This window comes from Trachypithecus francoisi, unplaced genomic scaffold (genome assembly GCF_009764315.1).
Source record: "Trachypithecus francoisi isolate TF-2019V2 unplaced genomic scaffold, Tfra_2.0 Contig01558, whole genome shotgun sequence".
NCBI classification, from domain to species: domain Eukaryota; kingdom Metazoa; phylum Chordata; class Mammalia; order Primates; family Cercopithecidae; genus Trachypithecus; species Trachypithecus francoisi.
Window position 1 is genome coordinate 3,825,162 of NW_022681440.1, and position 21,932 is coordinate 3,847,093.

The window sequence follows — 21,932 nt, forward strand, 5'->3', positions numbered from 1 at the left end:
GAAGTGGTGAGCTAAGGATGATAGGCAATCTTATCTTTTCAATAATGTTCATCTGTTTTGAATAATTATCAATTTATTTCTTTGCTTTGTTATTTAAATTATCACTTCTCCCTTTACGCCAGTACTATGCTCAACATAGCTCACTTCAGTAATTTGTCTACACTGTGGTGAGTTTTACACAATGGATATTTCTTTGACATCGAGTATGTATACACTTCTAATTTAGAGAATGATTTTACTAGAGTATTGAACATACACACATCAGGAAAAAGAGACTTAAACTTGTCTGTTATTTTTCCATATTATGATACATTCCACCAAAATGTCTCAAACTTCTGAGTGATGAACGATTTTTTCTTCCTCAGCACCTGCCAGCATCATTACTTCTTTCTTACCCTGGTCCTCTGTACCTGTATCGCCCTTTCCAATCGGTTAGTTACTGTGATGCAGGCTAGAACATTTTAAGTAAAGAAATCACTGTGTCAAAATAGCCCTATATATTCCTTTTCATGCATCTTTAGTTGAAATCATCAACAGATCCAGGGGGAACGTTACTCAGCATGAGTCACATAGCGGGTCAGGAAGAGCATATATACGTGGTCAAAAGCAACATCTTCTGAAGGATATCTCAGATCAGTATCCACCTGGTCCGACTGCTCCTCCAACCCTCATTACACTTGGCTGTTGAACTTTTCTGTCCTCTCTGCTCATGTCAAGTAAAAAACTAAATTTAATAAGCAGAAGATTATATGGATAAAACAATGCAAAACAAACCCTCATGGTACAATAGAAAGCACAAGAGAAAGGTGTCACATAGACTTGAGCAGGTCAGAGCAGACAATGGCTTTTTACTGTACCTAGAAAAATAGAATGGCTGAATACATAGTAAAACCAATACTCAGATTAAATATGTGGCAATCAGACAAACTATAGAGATTTGTAAGCCTAATAAGTATCCTCATGTATTTTATATTTAGAAAAGTGAATGTATTTGTAGTGTTAAAATTCTATCTGCATTGTTTCTTATAGGCACCACGGTACCAGCACTGCTGAACAGTACTTCCAACCAACTCTACCTGCATTTCCAATCTGACATTAGTGTGGCAGCGGCTGGTTTCCACCTGGAATACAAAAGTAAGGTCAACTCTTTCTGCATACAGCTTTCACTGTTATACTGACTCACTTTTTAAAGAAAAAATAAATCATGCTCTTATTAAACAGTGAAATATTATTATTCTATAACTGTGTAAGACTTGCATGAAATTGAGTCTTATGAAAACTGGCTCTATGAAATACATAAGCCAGGTGCGGTGGCTCATGCCTATAATCCCAGCATGTTGGGAGGCAGAGGTGGACAGATCACCAGAGATCAGGTGTTCAAGACCAGCCTGTCCAACATGGAGAAACCCCATCTCTTCTAAAAAATAATAATAATAATAATACAAAACAAAAAATTAACCAGGCATGGTGACGGGCACCTGTAATCCCAGCTACCTAAGAGGCTGAGGCAGGAGAATCACTTGAACCTGGGAGGCAGAGGTTGCAGTGAGCCAAGATTGCCCCACTGCACTCCAGCCTGGGTGACAGAGCAACACTCTGTTTTAAAAACAAACAAACAAAAAGAAATATATATTACGAGAGACAAATTAATGGGTAAATATGTAAGTCCGAATCTGGAGTGATTAGATACAACAACTGCTATAATTTCAGGTTGTTTGCATTTAAAAGCACAAAAATGAACCATTGTAATATTACTAGTTTTTATGAGTTATTAAAAAATACTCATATTAGCATCCCCAAAACGTGGACAATCCTACTTTCTGGCTAGATAATGGTCATAAGCCTCTTCTATTTCTAGTCTCAAAGGCAGTTAAAGTAAGAACTAGCAGAGAGCTGCTGCTCCGGTGCCTCCATTTGTGTATTATTCATTTTAATTGGAAGAAGGTATCACACAGTAGACTCTAACCTTTTAGAGATGGATGTGAGACTGAGTTAATAGTCTGATAAATGGAATGACAAAGGTCAAATTCACAAATCTTTTTTGGCGTTTGATTATGTAGGTAAACCTTGTAAAAGCAAAATAAGAATTTCCAATGAGTAAGGTTTATTTTAGGACCTGTTTTCAAGTACTAAAAATGTTTAACGTTGATATTCATCTCCTTTAATAAGCAGTTGCAAATAAGCAAATACATGGATAAGCTTTAATAAGTGATCTTTTGAATTGAGATAAACCGTTTGCGAGGATGTAAATGCATGCATATTTTTGAAAGGCCAGATTTCCAGCTGATGATAAATATTCTACGCCAGGCACAAACCACAGGGCTGTTTCACATTCCGGTTAAATTTTCCTGCTTATTATGGGCATTTGTATGCAAGTTTATCTCAGTTTATGTGAATAGGACTACTTCAGTGACAGTGTAAAATGATCCTGTGGATGTTACTTATGTAGGATGTGTCTGGAAAAATCGGCTACTTTGATATACTTTGTGAATCTCTATAGATAGAAAAACATAAGCCTTATTTATGATAGTATTTAAAAATTCACTAATAGTTTCGGAGGAGTTAGTACTGATGAATGCTCTTATTCTCAAAGTTATCCTGTAGCATCTGGGCTTTTATTCATTTGTCTTGCAAAGAAGTGCTAGTGAAATAATTCATCTATGCTTATTATTATATACAGTGAGATATGCACTTACCTGGGCTTCAGCCCCATCAATATAATTATCTACATTTCTCTTTCTTCCTAGACAATATCATTCATTTAAAAAGAGAGACTAACATATTTCTCATTCAGATGAACTTTGAGAATCCAAGCTTTTGTTTAATTATTTAATGTATTTTTTTAATTGGGCTAAACATAATGCTCCATTTTTATTTATTTTCTTTTTCAAGGGGTTGTTTTTGATGCTAACACCATTCTGATCGTTTATGCCATTCGAGTATTAAGAGGAACTCATTTCTCTGTTCTTATTCTTCATGCCAGAATTTGAAATAGAGATTTTAGAAAGTATTTGTAGAATTAACCTTACTACAATTAGCATCAGATGGTATAAGGACTGTTGATGCAAATCATCAAGAGTTTTTCTGATATCTTAAAGTTGTTGACATATTTTTGCATTTAGTTTAAGATATGGACTGCCAATCTACAAATCTCTAAATTCAGATTTTTCAGCAAAGTTTATGTCCATGAAATAAAAATGGAGAAAACAGTAGGCACTGACTCTGTGCCAGGCCTTGCTCTAAACTTGTTACCGTTTTTTACTTATTTGTACTTAAAACTGCCCTATATTTTTGAAGTCTGCTCAGTTTTTCCAAATGAAGAAGCATAACATAGAGCATGTTAAGCCTTCCTGGGTCCTAGCCACACTGTTAAAAACAGACGGCATGCAGAGGCAGGCCTGAAAAGTGCATTTGATTACAAACACCATTTACTGAGCACCCTGTGAGGTATCCAGACTACCCCATCAGGAATGTGACATACAGATGGCTGTTTTACAAACGGTGACACCAGTTCTCTCTGCAAACTGTCTGGAGAATCAAGGAGCGTGTGAGTCCGTACTGAGAATCAAGTTTGCCTGGTTCTAAAACCTGTGCCATGAAGGCTTATCTACATCTACTTCCGTCTCAGGAGTTCTTTTCTCATATAGAAGTGAAAACTAGGCCCCCTTAACCATAGTACATCCACATAGACACTGGTGGAAATTTCTCAAACAAACACCAAACACTTATATTTGAAAGACGGGCTGTAAAATAGTATTGATAGCAAAAGCAGTTCCCAGAAGCTCTGGTTTAATGTATGCGATCTAGATTCTCTGTGATCTTACAGAATCCAAGTAAAAGCAAAACAATCAGCACCTTTGCATTGTCAATATATTCTACAGCCATTTAGTCTTTGTTCACGTTATTTAACTTAACTGGACATTGGAGAATTAACACAGGTGTCACTCTTGCCCTGCGTTCTCTTCTAAAGAAAACTAATGAAACCAAAACAAAACACATATCCAGATATCTTAGACTGCAACGGTGTGAACAGTGATAATATTGGTTTATCCTGGAAATTACAAAGCCTAACCTCAAGGTGTACAGGATGGATCTTACTGCTGGGCAACAAGGTGGCAGTGACTATTTTTGAACTCAGTATTGATCTGGTGGAAGCTGGTGGGAGGAACAGCAGGATCGAACACACGAGCCCCCAGATTGGAGTGTTTCTATTTACCCCATTTGTTTTTTGATTACTTCTTCCACATTCTCTGACAGCTTTTGGTGTAATTAAGTATTTTTATTGCCCCAGTTATCCCTACTATGGGCTTCTTAGGTAAGGTTTTTTAATATTGTCATGGTCTCCTAGAGATTGGAACACGCCTTTTATAGAGCAGAGCTTACCTTCAAATAATCTTATGTCACTTTATGTATAATATGAGAACCTGAAACGGTTGGTTTTGCTGCTCCTCTGCAGTGGTTTAAGGTTTGTGTTTCCCAAGAGCAAAGCTTCAGGGACATGCATGGTCTTTCAAGCCCTCTCGTGACAGAGCCTCCGCTCTGGAGGCTGGGAGAGCTCTTTCTGGGCTCCAGCTGTGTCCCCAGCCTTTCTTATAGATAGAGGCCTGTGGATGGAACGGCAGACTCCCCTTGCATCTGGGTCCAGAGCCACACAAGGCCCAGGCTCCACTTGCAGCAGTTGACACGTGTTAAGCAGGTGGTTCTTTTCTGGTCACCTTTCCCCATTATTTCACCGCACACATAGCATGTGGGTCTCGTCTCTTCTGGGGGACTTTGTCCTTTAGCAATGAGGTCACCAAGCCAGGCATGGTGGCTTACGTTTGTAATCCAAGCACTTTGGGAGGCTGTGGTGAGTGGACTGCTTGAGCCCAGAAGTTCAAGACCAGCCTGGGCAACATGGCAAAACCTCATCTCTATAAAAACTACAAAATTAGCCAGGCACAGTGGCCTCACCTGTAGTCCTAGCTACTCAGGAGGCTGAGGTGGGATGATCACTTGAGCCCAGTAGGCTGAGGCTACAGACGCTATGATTGCACCACTGCACTCTAGCCTAGGAGACAGAGCAAGACCCTGTCAAGAGAAAAGAAAAGAAAAGAAAAAAAAAGAAGACAAGAAAGAAAGGAAGGAAGGGAGGGAGGGAGGGAGGGAGGAAGGAAGGAAGGAAGGCAGGAAGGCAGGCAGGCAGGCAGGCAGGCAGGCAAAGAACGAAAGAAAAGAAGAGGAGGAGGAGGACGAGGAGGAGGGGAGGGGAGAGGAGAGGAGAGGAGAAGAGAGGAGAGGAGAGGCAAAAAACAAACAGACACAAAAGGAAATGAGGTCACCTGGGTACGTGCCACGCAGCTCCCAGATGGGTTCAAGAAAAGCTATCATTTTATAGTTTAGTATTTTTACATTGTTGAAGTGGGAGGGATGTTTTATTTTGCAGATTTCTACATCCCAAGTGGATGGGATTTTTACACTGTCCTAATTTACGGGGTTTTACAATTTAAGGATTTGAAAACTTCTCCAGTAGGTTTTAAAATTACTCTAGAAATGTTAAGGGTCTTAGGGGTTTGAAAATTGCCCTAGTTCAAGGATAGTTATACGAAGACTAAAATAGTTTTTAGGTTAACCGTGAAGAAGCTTTTCTTGAATGCTCATTTTAAAATGAAATCTATCTATCTGTCGCCCACATAACTTTAACATAGTGATGGATTTCATCGTAGCTGTGAAAACATTCACAGATGTTCACAGATAAATTACAGAATTAAATTTAATGTGTAGTCTCATAAAAGATTAATTATTAGCAGAATGGTTCCCTCTAATTAAGAATTGCTTTCCATTTAGAGATTGCTTACAATAGAAACTATTTTGATTTTAATATATAATAATGCTTGTTTAATCACATTTTTCACTTTTAGGCCTTTTTACTAAATTTGACTATGATTATCATACAGCTTATAGGTATTTCTGTCTTTCCAAGTTATTTCTAATTTAGCTTCTAACAAGACAGTGAAACATTCAATACCTCATCTAATGACATCTATCCAAAATTAATATTATAAACCTAATCGGTGTGTTTGAACTCAAGCAAAAGACTACTGCAGTTATCCTAGCTTCTTTAGCATTAATGTATGCCACCGAATCAAAATAGCTCCAAAGTAATTCTATCTATATAAGCTTTTTATTTCACTGCCTTTCTTAAAAGGTTACTTTTTCTCCTAATTCACATTCATTACTAGGAAACCCAGTGAAGTTAACCAAATATGTTTAGAATCCATAATATATAATACTAAGATATCCTGCAAAGCAAATTTAAGTTGCTCTTTCTGAAACAGTAGCCCAGCAGTAGACATGGTCCAATGTGGAAGCCATACTCCCACGTCTAGAGCTCTGCTCTTAGATGCAGAACCCTATGCAGAGGGAACAGGGCCTTAAACATGAAAGCCATGGCAAAGGCAACCTCAGGAAGGAAGGGAGGGAGGGAGGAAAAAAAGAAAAGGAAGGAAGGAAGGAAGGAAGGAAGGAAGGAAAAAAGGAAAGGAAGGAAGGGAGGGAGGGAGAAAAAAAGGGAAGGAAGGAAGGAAGGAAGGAGAAAAAGGAAGGCAGGCAGGAAGGGAGAAAAGGAAGAAAGGAAGGAAAGAAGGGAAGGAGGGAAGGAAGGAGGGAGAGATGGAGGGAGGTAGGGAGGGATGAAAGAAAGGAAAGAAGGAAGTAGAAGTAGAAAATCCTGATAGAAAAATTGCAGTATCATATTTACAATATATTCTGAATTAGGTAGGAGTTTGAATCAGTGATTTGTGGTTATGAGGAAAAAAGAGATAATTGGAAGAAAACAAATAGAACAACTCTTTCATTATTTGAATTGATGCTATTTCTTTACCAGGTAGGAGTAAAATTGAGACATTGTTTCTACATTGTTAGTAAAGGTGAAAGTTCAAAGTATTACTTTTCTTTAGTCAAATGATTTTTATCATTATCATCTAAACATAAATAGTTTGCTATTATACCTGATTTGATTCAGACTTTAATATTTTGCAATTATTAACGTATGTAGAGAATGTTGTGATATAGTACTACTATTTCAAAGGCACTGAGTTCAAAACTTATTATACATGATTAAGTCATTCTTGTATGTTTTTATATAATTGGTAGTTAGATATATGGTGAAAAAATATGTCATGAGTGAATAAAATTTCACTCAAAAATACATAGTTAAACATGTAAAACCTAAGTATATCTAGATTTTTTTAAAGTAGTAAGCTGCCTTCTCTTTAAGTATTTGATGCAACATAAAAAAGTGTGTACAATAAAAAAAAATATTTAACGGAAAAATTTTTAAAGGCAGCCAAACCAAAGAGAAAGATGTAAATATATTAGACACCTAGATTTTTAAAATAACTATTATTAGGCTTTACATTTAGCTTTAAATGTTCTGAAATTATCTTTTTGAAAAGAAAACACAGTAATTAAGAGAGATGACCTCTTTCTTAGTTCTGTACTCTAAAAGTTACTTGTTGTTTGTGAGAATATAGTCTTTTAAAAATTTTTTCTAGAAAATATAGAAGTGATCTTTATGTCTCAATTTTTATTGTTTGTTTTTTGAGACAGAATCTCACTCTGTGGCCCAGGCTGGAGTGCAGTGGCATGATCTCAACTCACTGCAGCTTCAACCTCTTGGCCTCAAGCAATCCTCTCACCTCAGCCTCTGGAATAGCTGGGACGGAAGGTGAATGCCACCACACTCAGCTCATTTTTTGTATTCTTAATAGAGACAGGATTTTACCATGTTGCCCAGGCTAGTCACAAGTTCCTGAGCTTAAGCCATCTTCCCACCTCAACCTCCTAAAGTGCTGGGATCACAGGCTTGAGCCACTGTGCCCGGACTCTGTCTCAATTTTTGATATAATGTTGGGAACATAATATATAATTAACTGAATTAATTTCTGCAGGTGACTATGCTGATGATTAAACTGGTCAATAGAATATTACTCTGAAGTCATGCTTCTTATGAATGTGCCATTAAAATACTTCCTTAATTCTTGTTTTTAGTGATTAAGTATGAGCTACATTTCATTTCCTCATCTCAACACAGGTACTTAGAAGGAAGTATCTAAATGAGGATTAAAATTCTGGAAAATCCCTATGTCCTTTGAAATAAAACATACTAAACATTTTTAGCAGGACGTTGCCATAATTGAATGTAGATAACTTGGATTAGCTCCCTATAATTACAATAATCCTTATAAGCACATTCCAATTATTAATACATGCTTTCATGGCACTTAAATATTACATTAACACTACTGACGAGAGTTCTCAATTTGAATTTTGGTGGGCATGAGTAACATCACAGGAAATGTGAGATACGGAGAAAGCAGAACTCCAATATAGCAAGTGTGTTTATAGAGATTTCATTCTGTGCACTCAGAGACGAGAGCTTACTATCTCCAACAAAGGAAGCACCGTATAAACCAGCATTCACCCAATCGTGTAATGAAGTAATCTTCTTAATTGCCTCATGTTAAGACACTTACTGCATGTATTTCTGTATTAATCACTCCAGAAGATCTTTTTCCACATATGCATTTCAAACAATTTTCCTAAGACCCACCTTCAGCTTCACAGTTTGGCCACAAAGAATGCATTCTTGTGTCCCATTAAAATTGCTTTCATTAACATCAATCAATGATTATTCATGTCTCTCTCATCCCTACTGTTCTCAGTGCACCAAGGACCATGGAAGTATCTAAAACAATGTAAATTCTGGCTTCTGTCTTACATCACAGAGATTTCCAGAGCCTCTTCGGGGAATGTCAAGTCACTTCTACAATATTATTTTAGGCATTCAATATTTATTTGTGTGTTGACTGTAACACAAAAAAAACTAATAACAGATTAAAACTTTACTTCTACTGGTGATATTTTGGCCTTTTAACAATTACTCAATGTAAGGGACAGGTCCAAAATAAATTACCTATTGTGGGATCTATCCAGCAGCCCACAGTGCAATGGGGCTCTCTCTTTGTTCCCAGGCAGATCGGCAGGTCGAGAAATAATAGACACACACAAGATAGTGAAAGCTGGGTCCAGGAGGGTCACCACCTTCTGGTCCCACAGTGCCGCCCATGCACTGGATATACCAACATTTATTATTAAGTTTAGTGAGGGCGGGGGTAGGTTAGTGGGAGATTTAGGGTCATTTGATTATGAGGTGAGATGGTCACATGAGGATGAAGTAATTCTTTAACATAACATCTGTATGCAGAAGTACAGTATACAGAGATAAGAATTTACAAGATAGTGTGTGCATCAGTAATTTCTAACAGAGCCTTAAAACAGAAACACAGTCTTTCCATAACCTATGATTAGCAAGATATTAATCAGCAGTAACAGCTGCAGCAAAAGCTGGTCACAAACAATCCTTAGAAACAGGACGTGAAGCTAGACAACCAGTTACACCAGAAATTCTCAGAAGGGAGTATTCTTTAACCCTAAAGAGGCCTAGAAGAGCCGTGGCAAGAGAGGGCATTTATAGCCCTATCTTATGCATATGGACAGGTGTCCCTCATGCGTCCGTTTATAGGCTCTCCACAAGGGTCACATTCCATTCCCAGAGCTATGAACATCTGTTTTTCTGGGATAGGAATCTTGGTGATGTGAAACGTCCCTGACTGCACGTCCGTTCACAGGCTCTCTGCAGGGGGAAGCACATCACGCACTGTTGGCTCATTCTGGCAGTCCAACCTGGCATTGTCTTTACACAATCCTGCATGCAATTTTGTATTTACAATAATCAGGAGCATTTCATCTTTTATGCCATAGCGATAGTTTCAGGGGGTCTTCCTGCAATTACCTAATCACATGATGCTTCAGTTGACGTCCTTCCTAAATAAAGTGATTGAAATAAAGTTGTCCTCAGCAAGTCTTTGGAGTTTCCATTGTAATGTATTTGACAAGGCAGGGGCAGGGGTGGACTTATCCTACAATCACTTCTTGGGACAGCCACTTACGATTCCCTCAGTTGTTTAAGAGGTAGGTCCTATGAGTAACATCATGTACTTACAAGCTGAACTCCTGGTTATTGCTTCAGAAAATCATCAATCATGAAACAAATTTTGCTGCTTCTCACTCTACTGTTGTTTTAGAATTTACACATGTGGGAAAGGGTTTCATTGGAAATTGACAACTGCCATTGGGTGCATCTGCCCTTGTGCCTCATGGGAGACAATGTTTAGTTTGTTTTCCGTTAGGAATGACCTTCGCAGAGCGCATGTGGGCCTTCCTCCCATCTCCCCTGAGGGTGATCCTTTCTCCATTCCCCTTCCCATAAGTGTCCTGTAGGTTCCCTATGTGCACCACTGATTATGCACACTCCACTCATATGTCCCGCTCTGCCCTCTTGACTCTGTAAGTAGAGTCACAACCAGACAACAAGATCAATGTGGTCTCTGCTAATGTCAAATTTACATTCTTGAGGTGGGGGCACAATTAGAAAGAAAATACCTAAATCTGGTTGTAGGTTATAAGCACCTTGAAGCAAATTGGCAGGGTTCTGAGGTGCAGATGACAGCAGAACCTCAGATTAAAAGTATCCCTGGAGGCCGGGCGCGGTGGCTCAAGCCTGTAATCCCAGCACTTTGGGAGGCCAAGACGGGCGGATCACGAGGTCAGGAGATCGAGACCATCTTGGCTAACACAGTGAAACCCCGTCTCTACTAAAAAATACAAAAAACTAGCCGGGCGAGGTGGCAGGCGCCTGTAGTCCCAGCTATTCAGGAGGCTGAGGCAGGAGAATGGCGTGAACCCGGGAGGCGGAGCTTGCAGTGAGCTGAGATCCGGCCACTGCACTCCAGCCTGGGCGACAGAGCCAGACTCTGTCTCAAAAAAAATAAAAAATAAAAAAAAAATAAAAAAAAAATAAAAAATAAAAAAAAAATAAAAAAATAAATAAAAAAAAAATAAATAAATAAAAGTATCCCTGGAAAGAAAATGAGCAGTAGTCAGCCATAAATCACTTAGAAAAAAACGCTGTAATTGAAATAAAATAGCAATACAGAGACCCCAGGTGAAAAGAACCTAGCACATTTGTGAAACAAAACAAACAAGGAAGGGCTGTGAGCAATCAGAAAAGGAAGAAAAAGAAGGAAAGGAAAGAAACAAGGTTGAAAAGAAGGGGCAAGAGCCACAGTGTGCAGTACGTTGTAGCCCAGGATTTATTCTAAGAGTAATTGGAAGTCATTGACTCTACATAGTTCTGAGACAGGCAAGGACTCGCTTTACTGCATACGGCAACTCTTAGGATTTTGTAGATCCTTACGTTTTTGAGTAAGTTTACTTTCATTAAATATAATATCATTTAGGTAGGTCTAGCCTTTGGAAATGGAAGCATGCTACAGAAAGGAAAACTGTTGAGTCACAGTGGATTTCTGAGCCCAAATATAGAGACATTGGATGCAAAATATTTAGCAAGTATTAAACTGGCATTATCTGAGCACACATATATCCTCTCTTCCCAAATAATAGGTAAATCTAAAGGGAGGATACTACAGAGAATATATTTCAATAGAGACCTAGATACAGAGAAGTATATTGTCTCATTGACAAGTGGTGCTCACTTGAAAATTATGATTATTCTGTTTTTTAAAATCATTCCTTTGGTTTCAGGATATGCTTACTAGCTTTAGAATTCATGATGTTATTCTACCAAATTTATCTCTTGGATGTTAAAACTTGAAAGAATTCTCTATTCTACCGCAGGTCTTGCAAATTTTTCATGGTAAGTAACCAGGGAATAAAGACCCTAGAAATGGAATAAGTAATGACTAGTGGCTCTGTGACTTAGCCAACCACCAACTAATCATTTATGAAAACTTCAGTCCCGTCATACTTTTGATCAAGGCTGTAGACACAGGGGAGTGGACTTTAGACATGTAAGTGGTATTGAGATGGTTGGTGAGTAAAGTTTTGAGTGGTAAAAAGTGAAATAGTATTTCAAGTGGAAATCAGGCTGGGATGTTTGGAGTCCCTCCACTCTCCTTTGCCAGGCTGTCGATTCTTTACGTCCTGTTGAATAAGTAAAAATGAAGTCAAAACTTTCTTTCCCAGAGAGAGGGCTTCGATCACAGCTCACCAGGAAGTTATAAGAGATCTGTAATTGGCATTTAAGCCTTTTAAAAACTACCTTGTTAGGGCACTTGTTTATTTCTCATTTTAAAATATCTGTTCCCCCAAATCTTGTCATTCTCATGAACTGTAGTCATAAATTTCAAGTGATCTTTCTGTCCTTGACTTTTTTCAACACAACACCAAGCTCAGATTTATTCCAAAATGTCACTTTGATCAGATCATTAATTATAGCCTGCTAAAAATCCTTCAGTGGTTCAACATTGTGTACCCTCTTTATTCCGACATTTCTAAATCATGTGGCAACTAGTTCATCACCCAAGTGTGTTGACTCGTTTGTTTTCATGTCATTTAATTATTAGGTAATAATGTCCACTCAGTGGGAAAATGCTTTAAAGAAATCAGGGATAGATTCTGTGATCATATCTTGTTTTCGATAGTCTGTTTTAAAGAAAAACTTACATAGTTCACTATTTTAATGTGTGAACAATTTTTGATCTTCACACATTTATGAACTGCTTTGTATTTCCTTTAGTTGTGCATGATGCATGAATTCATTGAAAATTAAATTCCCCATGGCCATTCAAGATCTTGGAGACAGTCACCAATCTTTAGGAGCTCAAGCTAAAGAGTGAGAGAGCTGTAAACAAAAGACTGAAAATGCAGTATAGTCTGTGCTATGGGAGGGTAAAACACAAATTAGAGGTGCTGTTAGAAATAAAGCTCAGACCAGGTGTGTGGCTCACACCTGTAATCCCAGCACTTTGGGAGGCCGAGGCGGGCGGATCACGAGGTCAGGAGATCGAGACCATCCTGGCTAACACGGTGAAACCCCGTCTCTACTAAAAATACAAAAAAATTAGCCGGGCTTGGTGGCGGCACTTGTAGTCCCAGCTACTCAGGAGGCTGGGGCAGGAGAATGGCGGGAACCCAGGGGGCGGAGCTTGCAGTGAGCCAAGATGGCACAGCTCACTCCAGTCTGGGCGACAGAGCGAGACTCCGTCTCAAAAAACAACAACAACAACAAAATCGAGCACTCAAACAAAGGATTTCTCAGCAAAGCACATTTACTTTTGCACAGGAGGGTGCTTCTAGCAGGGCTGGCTGCCACGAGAGCACCCCAAACAAAAGAGAATCAAAACTTTTATTCCTAACGCGACTCCTGCACCTGTCCTTTCCCTGTTGGCTGGGGTGGGACTGCACAATTTAAGCTAGACTGAATTGGCTAAAGATTTAAACTTTCTTAGATGAGGTGGGTGTGTGATGGGAGACAGGGGAGAGGAGGAAGGGGTCATCCACACAGGACTCGAGAGCCAGCCCATTCTCAAATAAGGAAAGGCATGTGAGCTGGGGCTGTGACATGTCTGAGCATGTAGCCAGAAAGAAGAGAAGGAGAAGAAAATAGGGGGTACTTGGAATTAGAGAATAAGAAGCTGAGCAGGCGGTTTGAAAAGAAACCGTGACATATCTCACAGGTGACCTGTTCAAACTTGTGCTATATTTCTAGCTCTAGACTCAGTGGGCTCCCCAGTCCTTTTCATTGTCATAAAAATATAAATAACATGACATCGTGTTAGCTATTGTTAAGTGTACAATTCAGTAGTTTTAAGTATACACACTTTATTTTGTAGCCAATCTCTATAATGTTCACATCTGGCAAAACTCTACACTCATTAAACACTAATTCTGTCTATCTGCTACCCCTAGCCCTAAGCAATCACATGTCCACTTTTTTCCTATGATTTCAACTACTAGAGATAGTTTATATGAGTGGAATCATACAATATTTGTCTTTTTTGTGACTGGCTTATTTCACTTAGCAGCAGAACGTAGACTTTTCACTCCATTGTTTTCTTTTTCATGTTTGATGTAGTCACGTTTGTATATTTTTGCTTTTGTTGCCTATAAACTGTGCTCTCATATCAAAAAATCATTGCCAAATCCAAAGTCCTGAAACTTTTCCCCTGTGGTTTCTCCTAGCGTGTCAACTTGGCTGTACTGTTTGGGGTGGAGTCTGTAATTCACTGAGATTCATGATTCCTATCCATGTGTAATAGACAGGTTATGTCATTTCCTGGTTTATAACCTTGAATACATTACTTACCATCTGCCCATGAATGAGGATACTGATCCAGGTTGTTGGTGGGTGGTGTGCAAACCAAAATAGTCCTGTGACCAGAGAAATTTTGCAAACCATGTATTAAATAAACTTGATGAGAGTTCATCACTGCAGAGTTTCTCTGCACCAGTAAAACGCTAATATAATTTGTGAACCCCTGAGAGAGATAGAGAGCATTTTACTTGCCCCAAAGGTATTTTTTCACTTCCCTTGACACCAGACACGCACTCCTTTATGCTTTGAAGAGACTGTAGGATGTAACAAGTGGAAATAATAGAAATAGCTTTTATGATGTATGTCAAAGCTGCCAACAGTTTACAGATGAGACAAAATCTTTTTACCTCTACAAACAATCTAAACTTCCCAGATGATAAATTAAACAGTAGTTTATTTTCTTTCTTAAGGTACTATGTTATTAATGACGTTTTCCGTATGGATTTTTTTTTTGTGATGAAGACTTACTGACTCCTTACACACTGTGGCATAGAAGTCTGGGTGCAGAGGTACATATTTATAGTTGTCTATAATCACAGCGTTTGACATTTACTTCATCCATTGTCAAGCTCACGTGATGTCTTCTTGGGCGACTTGGTTTCTTTCTTCACCCATGTTCCAGCACATTATCTCAACTTTAATGCAATTTTTCCAGTTCAGAGTTTATAAAAATCATCAGCAGCACCTCTGTGTTAGGGTGTACCATACCTACATGCATCTAGAAAAGGAGGAATTTTCATCTGCGTGTTGTGTACCAAATAATAATTATTTAGTTAATTACAATAAACACTACAGCCAATGAGTTGTTTTCTTTTCAAAATTAGAGATTAACCACTTATGTTCCACATAGTGTTTGTGTTCTACCTGGGTATTGAATACTCAGGTCTCTGTACATGCCTGTATTTTGATTTCTTGACCTTGTTTCATGCTACTCCTCTATTAATCTCTTTACATGGATCTGCTTCCTTCACTCTCTGTTTATCAACTTTTTGTTTTGAACTCACTAATCTGAAATATCTTTTTTTTTTTTTCTAATTGTGATGTTTGAAAACTTTACACTCTGCCAGTCATGCAAAATTGAGAAAAATTGCCCAAGGTCATTTCAGTTTGTAATATCTACAAAAGTCCCATTTGTCCTGTTCTAAGTATTTGATTAAAATTGCATGTTTATCATGTGTTCTAAAATCATTTTCATTTGGAAGATTTAAGCAAACTCTTCTCAGAATTTTGCCTGATGGATTTAGAAAAATGTCTACAATAAATTCCAGGGACCTGATGAAGCTTATTGTTATATTCTGATTCTTAATGCTCACATTTTATGATCAGTGGTAGGTGAAGCTATTAAACTATTTTTGGTCAAAATAGGACATTCATCTTCTTAATGGCTGTGTTTTCTATTTTTTGCTTTCATAGGCTATATTCATGGGGTTTAAAAACTTCTTTTGCTACATTCTACATCTAATTGCAACTTTACTTAGAAGTATATTTGTAAATGTCCAAATTTTAACATTGGAGTTGAACACAAAAGGTATCCGTGGATAATATTATGTAAAACACTACAGTACATAAGACTTACCTCCTTTCCCACTGCCTGTGGTTTGTTCTTTTTTGTTTAAGCGTTTCTAAATGTTTAGATTGCACAAGAATTACCTTTATGTTGTCTTCACATTTAATCAGCGGACCTGGGGATTCAGAGTCATGTATTAGGTAGGCGCAAAAATAATTGTAGTTTTTGCCATTAAAAGTGATAGCCAACCTAATAGTTTGTGACCCACCTTTTTTTCCCGCCCCCCTGAGGTGGAGTCTTGCTCTGCCACCCAGGCTGGAGTGCAGTCGTAGGATCTCGGCTCACTGCAACCTCCGCCTCCTGGGTTTAAGCAATTCTCCTACCTCACCCTCCCAAGTAGCTGGGATTACACGCACATGCCACCATGCCTAGCTAATTTTTGTAATCTTAGTAGAGATGGGATTTCACCACGTTGGCCAGGCTGCTCTGGAACTTTTGACTTTGTGATCCACCCGTGTTGGCCTCCCAAAATGCTGGGATTACGGACGTGAGCCACCGTGCCCGGCTCTGTGAACCACCTTTTAAAGAAACATTGCCTTTTCCCATATGATATATTATCATTTATGGTATAAAGCATATGTATGCTATGATTTGAAAGAAGTAGAAATTATTTCTCTTGAAAATTTTGCTAAACAATATGACAGCTTACTTTTTCCCAGATATCTCTGCTTCTGGAAAATTAATCTAGAATTTTCCTATCATATAGTTATGTTTTATTACTTCTTTCTAGTCTGCCTTAAGAATAATTCTTTTTATTTGTATATGTCTTACTAGATACCTATCTTTTGTGTCTAAATAAATAGCTTATAAATGTGTATTTCTATAGATTTGCCTGTTATTTATATGATACTGCTACCTCTGGCTTGACAATGTGAGAGATCAGTTTCAATCAATGTAAACATCTTTCTTCTAAAACGCTTCAGGAAAGGGAGACTTGTTGATTAGCATCCTCTTTTCATTTTTATTTTTTATTTTACTTTTTTGAGATGGAGTCTCACTCTGTTGCCCAGGCTGGAGTGCAGTGGTGTGACCTTGGCTCACTGCAACCTCTGCTTCCTGGGTTCAAGTGATTCTCCTGCCTCAGCCTCCCAAGTAGGTGGGATTACAGGCACACACCACCACGCCCAGCTACTTTTTGCATTTTTAATAGAGACGGGGTTTCAGGGCCATGTTGGCCAGGCTAGTCCTGAGCACCTGACCTCAGGTGATCTGCCTGCCCCAGCCTCCCAAAGTGCCGGGATTACAGGCATGAGCCACCATGCCCAGCCTAACAAAGATGATATGATAAGAAGTTTCGTACATAATTCTTTTTAAAATTCTTTTTTTAAAAAACTACATAATTCTTTTTAAAAACCTAAAAAGAGAATTATGTATGCATTTATGGTCTCAAGCTTACCTATTACCAAGCACCATCCTGCCTACTTTCTATCATATCATCTTTGTTTCACATTTTTACTAATACAGGAAATAAATATAAATAGTCTAATTTTTTTCTGTACCAAAAATTCGTCAGTAGACGACCTTCTGTCCCCTAAAGGTCAGAAGGTTCACAACCTTGTCTTCTATGTTACTGTCTACATTCCCCCATCTCCTTTCTGGTTTTTCTGTTTCGGATCCATTCTGTAGTTGGTTGATTTCTCTCAAAAGCTTTCACCCCATTCCTAAAAAGCTCAGGGCTCTCCTGTGCTCCACTCTTTCCCTATTTTAACATCCCCACCTCTGCCTGTCTGTCAAGCCCAGCTGTTTTCTGCCCCTGCATCTGACACACCATTACCGACATGAAAATGTCTGCAGTTTCCCCCGATCCATGACAAAAAGATACTGTTCTCTCAGCACTTTGGGGAGGCCGAGGCGGGCAGATCACCAGGTCAGAGATCGCGCTGAGTGAGCTGAGATCATGCCACTGCACTCCAGCCTGAACGGCAGAGCAATAAAAAAATTTAAAAACACTGTTCTCACGGTGACTTGAATTACTCCTAGTTGCAGGCAAATTAGTGCATCTTTATGAGCAAAATGCAGCGTTTGGAAAATACTTGGGCTCTGATCATGTCAATCACTTATACACTTTGTCACTCCATTTCTGGATGGATATAATAGCAACTTTAAATACTATTGCTAAAAAATATTCTTTTTTTTTTTTTTTTTTGAGGCGGAGTCTCGCTCTGTCGCCCAGGCTGGAGTGCAGTGGCCGGATCTCAGCTCACTGCAAGCTCTGCCTCCCGGGTTTACGCCATTCTCCTGCCTCAGCCTCCCGAGTAGCTGGGACTACAGGCGCCCGCCACCTCGCCCAGCTAGTTTTTTGTATTTTTTAGTAGAGACGGGGTTTCACCGTGTTAGCCAGGATGGTCTCGATCTCCTGACCTCGTGATCCACCCGCCTCAGCCTCCCAAAGTGCTGGGATTACAGGCTTGAGCCACCGCGCCCGGCTGCTAAAAAATATTCTTACACATACCAGGTATTTATCTCTTTGCACTCTTAGCTTCTAACATATACTGGATGTATAGTGACACTGGTGAAGGGAGAAGAAAAGATTTTTTTTTTTTTACATTTCAAATATTGTGCTCTGCATAGAACTGCTTCCTGAATCTGGCGGTATTAAACACTGGTCAAAATGGTATTTTTTGTGTTTTTATTTTATTCATTTATTTATAATTATAAATTAATTATAATTCCTGAATGGCCAGATATAAATGCAATTTTTTTTTCCAGAGGATCAATTGAATAGAATTCAAGAAAGGAAAAAATGACAATAAATCAATACATAATAACTGCATATAAATCAACATATAATAAATAAAAACACATAGATAAAACATGCAAGTTTAGTAACTGGACTTTAATACGAATTGTAATGTTTCATTTTTCATTTCAAAATATTTTTTCTTTGTATTTGGAACCTGTTTCCATAATCGATATTCTTCCTTCTGTGTCACACCTGGTGTGTCCTTGAAGTATCTCAGAATGATGATGACTTAGTATCACCCTCAAGTAGATTTTTAGTATTCTGTACCGTAGTTAGAAATATAGCTAGTATTTTAAGTACACGTTTTTTCAGGGGGAAATAAAAAACTCAGAGAAGAACGGTAGATGACCTTGCTAATATGTGGTAACAAAGAAAGGATGGGATTTAAATGTAGTGATCTATATTCTAAAGTTAAAACAAAAGATTTTAGACTTACATTAGTAAAACAAGTTAAAGGCCTACATGATTTTATATATTTTTTCATATTTAGCAGTTTTATCTTCTATGTAAAGCCCCAATGGCTTAAAAATCTGTGGTAGGAATAAAATACATTACTGCTTAATGCTTATGGCATTTTATACTTTTAAAAATACAGCCATTTAAGGAAAAATCTATTCCAACTTAGAAAAAGTTCATGGCACTCCTCATACCTACTCATTCCATACAGAATCAATGGGTTCTGTGGCTTGCCATTACTCAGCTAGTTTATGTACCAGTGCTTTCCCTTCTGACCTGAATTCCATAGCATGGGATTCTCAAATGAACAATCCCAGTACTGTAAAATGAAGACACTTCTCTGTCTCCATTTCACCCTCTCAGATTTGGAGAAACACTCGGCAAGCTGGTGAAGGATTTGGGATGGTGTTGCCTCCAACTCAGCAGGTCTGGGATCGCCACTGATGGACGTATCTCTTATAGGCTCCAACATCAAGGCAGTATAGGAAATGCACTGTTAGCTCACCACGCACAAGATATCAGGTTCATATACACAGACACACCAACCTGTGCAACTCTGCAGCCAGGAGGACTTCGCTTTGCCTTCTGTTTAATATTAGACACAAGGAGCCTGTCTATGAGGGTCTGGTGGGGATCGGAGTTAGTATAATGCGTCTGGCACGGTGACGGCCATGCAGGGATGACCCAGGATTTCCCTTGGCCTTGGTGCTGACTCTGTAGCTATGACCCAGAGCTGCTTCCTGAGTGGGCACTGCATGAGTCACACTGGGTCTCGTGCTTGGTGGTCGCTGGTTCTGAAGTTCTTAATCACTTCATCTTTGCACTTGTGCTGCCTTTTTTTTTTTCCTGAAAGTGAAGTCTGGTGAGACACGGAGCAGGCATGGAGCAGAGAAAACCAACTGGCCTCAGGGCAGAGCACTGTGTAGCGACCAGCCCCATGGGCAGTGCAGACAGCTGCATCCTTGCTGTGCCTGGGGACCATTAGCATGTGGCTGCCCCTGCGTGGACCTGTTCTCCTGCTTTTTTTTTTTTTTGCTTCTGATTAACTGAAGTCCTACTCAACTCCTCCACCCCAGCTTCCTTTCTGAGAGTCCCAGTCAATTAAGTAATCTGATAAGTTCACTCCTGTTGGTGTGAAGTACAAGAACTCAAATATGAATCCAGGGCCACATAAAGAATGTGAAGCTGACCTACCTAGAGAAGCCCTTCTCCACTATTTCTTCATGATGTGTTAGAATAATGGAATAAATTGTTCGTATTCAACAAGTCCTTAGCACCATTTCAAATGCATTTTTAAATTAAATGAATTAATATATCCATCAACATCCAATGCTGTACACTTTAGATCCTCAGAACTTGCTCATCTCACAATGGAAAGTTTGTACCTTTTGATAAACCAAAATCAATTTTTGATTCTACAAAATACGATGTCTGCATATCTTGTTTATTCTTATGATAAGGATTTATACAGAGAGGTTTCAGTGTTTTAGAGTTAGTTTATCTGATACTCTAGGCTGAGTTCCAATACTATATGATGCCTTTAAAAAATCTGTGAGTGTCTTAATTGAATGCAATTCATCTAGGAAAGTGCAGGATTACAGCTTTAGGTTCTGTAAATATTGTTTCTGTTTAATGAAGAACAGACTGTTCATGAGATCCTTTTTGTTATCTTTAAGAGAAAGAGAGAGAGATTGAATATAAAAAATTTTTTTTGTAGAACAGAATTCCCAGATTCACATATAAGTTTTTTTTGTATATATAAAGAGTGCTAAGTATGCTTGAAAAACAAAAGTAAGAGGACAATATCCTTGAGTTTTACATACCATAAAAACACAATTTCTGAAGAGACTTTCTACAATATGTATATATTGAAGTTGGGATCTTTTATACTCAATGTGGAAGTAACAAATTTTGTTATTTAAATCAAAGCCTTGATTCACTGTGTAATAAAAATGAGATAATTTAATTTTTAAGAATTAACTCATAGCTCTGATTTAAAGGTCTCAAAGTCTTCTTGGTAGAATAACAAGGATTAAAGAATTAAAGTCTTGGCCAGGCGCGGTGGCTCAAGCCTGTAATCCCACCACTTTGGGAGGCCGAGACGGGCGGATCACGAGGTCAGGAGATCGAGACCATCCTGGCTAACACGGTGAAACCCCGTCTCTACTAAAAAAAAAAAAAAAAAAAAAACTAGCTGGGCGAGGTGGCGGGCGCCTGTAGTCCCAGCTACTCGGGAGGCTGAGACAGGAGAATGGTGTAAACCCAGGAGGCGGAGCTTGCAGTGAGCTGAGATCTGGCCACTGCACTCCAGCCTGGGCGACAGAGCGAGACTCCGTGTCAACAACAAAAAAAAAAAAAAAAAAGAATTAAAGTCTTTGTTCATTTCTACAGGAGAGCAATAGAAAGAAACTTTGGTTATTCAAATGGTAAGAATGTTGTTTACATCATATAACTTCTAGCATTTTTCTTTGCATTTCTAGCTGTCGGTCTCGCTGCATGCCAAGAACCAGCCCTCCCCAGCAACAGCATCAAAATCGGAGATCGGTACATGGTGAACGACGTGCTCTCCTTCCAGTGCGAGCCCGGGTACACCCTGCAGGTATCCTTCTTCTCAGTGCTCAGGATTAACACACACACGGTCATCTTTGTGCAGCTCTCTTAAAGCCAAAGCCCTCACTTTGTACCCAGAAAGCGGATTTGGTTTTCCTCACTTAGCTTGTGAATCATACTATTCATATTAAATCATGCATGTTGGTCATCTTCATCACCATTTGGAACCAGCTTTTAAGTGATAAAGTACTCTTTATAAGCTAAGCATTCGATTTTTCACAATTATTTTATTTCACAATGTATGTGTTCCCAATAACTATGCACAGAGCATTCTAGGGGCAAAGTGTCAACACCGTCTCTTTGAAAGTCCTCTCCTGGCAGCTAGTAACTGAATCCGC

At 38.8% G+C, this 21,932-nt stretch overlaps 1 protein-coding gene across 1 annotated transcript in view; it reads left to right on the forward strand.

Annotated features, from left to right (window-relative positions):
* The window catches only part of CSMD1 (CUB and Sushi multiple domains 1), a 2,074,981-nt gene that overhangs the window by 1,824,136 nt on the left and 228,913 nt on the right, over positions 1–21,932 (forward strand). Inside the window, exons 37-38 of the mRNA XM_033177634.1 lie at positions 1,030–1,134; positions 21,465–21,583. Coding sequence (XP_033033525.1) covers positions 1,030–1,134; positions 21,465–21,583 — 224 coding nt within the window. The remainder of the gene's footprint in view (positions 1–1,029; positions 1,135–21,464; positions 21,584–21,932) is intronic.